The 4,757-nt window shown below is 50.7% G+C and overlaps 1 protein-coding gene across 1 annotated transcript in view; it reads left to right on the forward strand.

The window, feature by feature from the left end:
• The first annotated feature begins 1,895 nt into the window (after window positions 1-1,895).
• Window positions 1,896-4,757, forward strand: part of Nudt19 (nudix hydrolase 19) — a 6,180-nt gene continuing 3,318 nt past the window's right edge. Inside the window, exons 1-2 of the mRNA XM_026789907.1 lie at window positions 1,896-2,791; window positions 4,393-4,600. Coding sequence (XP_026645708.1) covers window positions 2,111-2,791; window positions 4,393-4,600 — 889 coding nt within the window. The 5' untranslated portion in view covers window positions 1,896-2,110. The remainder of the gene's footprint in view (window positions 2,792-4,392; window positions 4,601-4,757) is intronic.

Consider the following 4,757-nt stretch of genomic DNA (forward strand, 5'->3'; position numbering starts at 1 on the left):
ATGAATGCACCCCAGCAAAGTCATAGACATTCCCAAGAAACTGTGCCAGCCCTGGTCAAAGTGACCCACCAGGGTGTCCAAACAACATCTTGCTTCAAACGCCCGTGGAGGTATCTGATTAACCTCTGTTTTAAAATTCTTGTCTGCTAACTCTCACTGTTTTGACATTCCCCTATACCCCAACCAACGAATTCAAAAGTTGTATACTTTTACCCAATCCTGAAATGCCAAGGCTTGTGCCACCCTGATTGTGGTTTTTCCCTTTAAAAAGCCCTTACCCTGAAGCCCAGGGGCCTTTCTTCCCCACCTGATGTGTCTGCGTGTAGGATTAAAGTCCAAGTTAGCAAGTGTGTAATCAGTAAACCCCAATGTGTTTGGATCCATACTGGCTCTGTGATCGACCTATTTGGGAGTTCCACGAAACGGGCACAACACAGTCAGTATACAGGCACCTGCATCTTTAGATATGATGTTAACAACAAGTTAACTTTAAAATAATGGCAGTCGTGCACACCTTTAATCCCAGAGTTTGGGAGGCAGATCTCTGTGAGTTCAAGGTCAGCTACAAAGCTGAGTTCCACGAAACCCACGGCTATATAATGATACTTCTTCTTAAAACAAAATCCTAAAACCAAAAAGATAAAAAAAACCAAATAAACAAATGAAAATCATCATTAAGCCGGGCAGTGGTGATGCTTGCCTTTAATCCCAGCACTCAGGAGGCAGAAGCAGGTGGATCTCTGTGAGTTCAAGGCCAGCCTGGTCTACAGAAGAGCAAGTTCCAGGACAGCTAGGACTGTTACACAAAGAAACCCTGTCTTGAAAAACCAAACCAAACAAAAAAACCCATCATCAGCAACAACAACCCCACTGTAGACAGGCATGATGGTTCACATTTTTAATTTGTGTAGCCTTGGCTCTCCTAGAACTCTCTCTGTAGACCAGGCTGGCCTGGAACTCACTCACAGAGATCCGCTTGCCTGTCTCCCCAGTGCTGGGATTAAAGGCAGGCACCACCATTGCCAGGCTGAGTCACATTTGCAAGTCCAGCACTTAGGAGAGTTCAAGACCAAGTTGAGCTGTTTACCCATTCCAAGCCAGTCCTTAGGTAAGTAAACGTATCGAAGACACTCAGCAGGAGAAAAGCCTTTTTAAAGAGTTACTTATTCTTATTTTTTTGTGGGTGCCTGCCTGTCTGTTCCTGCATTATGTGGCCGCAGTGCCCACAGAGGTCAGAAAAGGTCGTAAGATTCTTTAGAACTGGAGTCACACCGCTGGGAGCTGAACTCAGGAGCATCAAGTGCACTTGGCTGAGCCCTCTCTCTAGCCCTCCAAAACCAACAAATCTGTGATCAGTTAGGATGGCATTTGCAAGAGCTGATGACTGAGGAGGAGATGTAAAAGGGGAGAAACAAGCTGTTTCTAAAAGGTAGCTATGCTGTTCTTAGGAGTGCAAGTCTTTCGGCCAATTAGAAGTTAGAGAGGAGGGGAAATATTGCTAGGCTAGGACTCAACATCTCCCACGAAAAGGCAACTAATCACACTATCTAAGATGCTTTCCCCAGGTCCTCGGGTGCCCTGGCAATACAAGCAAGCATCCACAACTGCAGACAAACTGCCCGAAAGGACAGGGACTCACCAATGACATTAAAACCTACACAACAGCAAATTCCTAACTTGGCATCTGGTCCACCCACTAGTTTCTTATTAGTATGGTTCCCGTGAATTTGCCAACACCGGTCTGTTCCTGGAACTTCCTATTCCAGTGCCAGACAGGCAACAGACCAGATTATCAGGGGACAAAGTCCTAGTCACTAGAGTTTAGTGGGAAAGATTCATAACTAGATTTTGGTTTCCATTCAACACCCTTCCGCACTCTTTCTCTCCGCCCCAGCATGATCACCCTGTCCCAGTCGCTGGCAGGTGATAGCAGCAGCTGTGGTTGGGTGAGATGACCCTTTCTAACACTCTAGGTGGTGCTCTGGCGCCAAGATCACGCTCCTCCCACGAGCAGACGCGTGGGAGCCTGGAGGCGGTTCTTTCTTAAGCCGACGAGTTCATCGAGTTTCGGGAGAGCGCTCCACGAGCTGGATCTGAAGGCCACCTGACCATGAGCGTCCCGCTGCGATCCGGCCCGAGCTCCTGGCGGCGGGCAGGCACCGTGGTGCTGGCCGTAGCCCGGGGTCCCGCCGCCCGTCAGACCGCTGACGGCTTCCGGCTGCTGCTTCTCCAGCGCGCCCAGAACCAGCGCTTCTTGCCCGGCGCGCACGTCTTCCCGGGCGGTGTGCTGCACGCTGCGGATAGCTCGGCCGACTGGCTGCGACTCTTCGCGCCTCGGCACACGCCGCCGCGTTTCGGCCTGGGTCCGGCGCCGCCTTCGCAACTCCCTTTTCCGGGACTGCTCTACGAGGACGACGGCGCCAGCGCTGGGGCGCTGCCTGATGATGTGGCGCTGCGCATCTGCGCCATCCGCGAGACCTTCGAGGAGGCTGGGGTGCTGCTGCTGAGACCTCGGAGCTCGCCGCCCGCTTCTCAGGAGCCCGGTCTGGCGCTGCCGCCTCCGCCCGGCCTGGGCGACTGGCGCTCGCGCGTGCGCAGTGACCCGCGCCACTTCCTCCAGCTGTGCGAGCACCTGGACTGCACGCCCGACATCTGGGCTCTGCGCAACTGGAGCGGCTGGCTCACGCCGATCGGGCGCAGCAGTCGCCGCTTCGACACCACCTTCCATCTGTGCTGCCTGCGCGAGACCCCGCGCGTGGAGCCCGACATGACCGAGGTGGTGGGCTACAAGGTAGGGGTCGCGAAACCCGCGGGCTGCCCTGTTCATCACCGCAGACTCAAGGCGTGACCCTGCTCTAGACGTTCAAGGATTCAGCTCTCACCCTATGGGGTTCCCAATGCGGGGTGACTCTGGCAGAGCTTCCACTGCCTGTTCTGCAAACTTCACAATGATTCATTCCCTTCAGTCCCTAATGGTTGTAATTCGGTTTCTAGAACATATTTCAAGGTTTCAGCCCTATCAACTTTCTTCTGCCCAGCCCCCTTATTTATATCACTAGCACCAGGCGCAGTTATGTTTCAGGCACCTTTCCTGCATTTGACATGTCTTGGAGTTTTTGATTACATGTTAGCATTTTTTTTTAAGTTGTTGACTGCTGAGTTTTGTTCTAGTCTTTCAAATAGTGTTTCATTTTTCCCGACAGGCAGTTAAGTTATTAGAGATTATCCTTTTAAGGTATATCTTAAATGGTCTGGGGAGGGGGGGTCTACAGTATATTCTGGAGCTAATTTAGCTACAGTTCCATTATGTGACCCACTTCTGGCCCCTTGAGTGCCCGAGTGCTGGCTACATTTAATTAAGGCTTTCCCGCTGTGGGCAATACGCTGCTGGAGAAAATTGGGAAAAAAATCTTGGCTCGAGGTAAGCATGACGTTTAGTCGGGAACCCCCCAGGTGGCTGCTCTTTCCTCAGAAGTAGCCATCGTCTCTGCTAGCATACGGTTCTACTCTGTGCACTAAATACGTAATAGAGTTTTGGGGTTCAATTTTGTGTAGACCTTCTCAGGCACACTGCTCACCCAATACTACCCCACGTGATCCTCCAAATTCTGATCTGTGTCTGCTTGAGTCAATAAGACTTAGATGTTGCTCAGGTTCCCCCTCTGTTCTGTGGTCTAGGATGACTTTACGCAGAAGCCCTAGGCGAGTGGTAGGTCTCACTAGATTCTCTTATTTATTTGCTTACAGTTCAGCCATTTTTGGTGTTTGGAAATAAATTTTATTAAGTTGTCATGTGGTGCTTGAGTTTAGTTCTCAGGGCTGAGAGGATTTTTTTCAATTATTTTTTACTAATTGTCCGCATTCTAACTCTCATTTGATAATTATTAATATTTTTAATATTATTATTTAATAACTGTGGCTTGATTGTTATTATTTTGCCCTTCAGCATGCCTGCAGCTGACCATGGAGGCCAGAAGAGGGTGTTGAATTGTCTAGAGCTTGAGTTATGGGTGGTTGTGAGTTGCCCAGTGTGGTGCTGGGAACCCAACTCTGGTCCTCTGGAAAAGCAGTGGCTGCTTTTTTTTTTAGCCACTGAACCATCTCTCCAGCCACCAGTTCTCTCTTTCCTAGACAGGACCTCACTATGTTGCCCAGGCAGGCCTTCATCTCCTGGACTCGAGCAATTTTCCTTCTTCTATCTCCTGATTAAGCTGGCCAGTAGGGACTTGGCAGCGTCCAGGCCTCTGAATCTCAGGCTCCCTGAGAGATCTAGCAAGGCCTCCGGATGCGTTAGCTTTCCCATCAAATAGGTCTTGTATACCCATCTAGCCACCTCAGGCCTGGCCGGTGGCAGGGAGAAACCTCACAAAGCTGCTTCCTCTGTCCCTACAGTGGTTGTCTCCGGCAGAGGCGACGGAGTGTTTCCTGTCCAAAGAAATCTGGCTGGCGCCACCGCAGTTCTACGAGATGAGAAGACTTGAAACTTTCGCCTCTCTCTCCGCTCTGTACAGCTTTTCCTCAGCTCGCCCCTTCGACGTAACTGAGAAATGGATGCCGATAATCCTGTCCACTGCTGATGGCTACATCATGCTCTTCCCAGGTGAGGTGGGGAAGTGCCGGTGCTCTCCTTAGTGCTCCAGCCAGGCTGCCAGCAGAGGTGGGGGTGATAGCCCATTTCACAGCCTAGGCCTGTGGGTGTGGCCAACATCTGGCTTACAGGCAACATATATCCCCTGATAGTTATGAATGCAATCCAA

Source organism: Microtus ochrogaster, unplaced genomic scaffold, assembly GCF_000317375.1.
Source record: "Microtus ochrogaster isolate Prairie Vole_2 unplaced genomic scaffold, MicOch1.0 UNK32, whole genome shotgun sequence".
NCBI lineage: Eukaryota > Metazoa > Chordata > Mammalia > Rodentia > Cricetidae > Microtus > Microtus ochrogaster.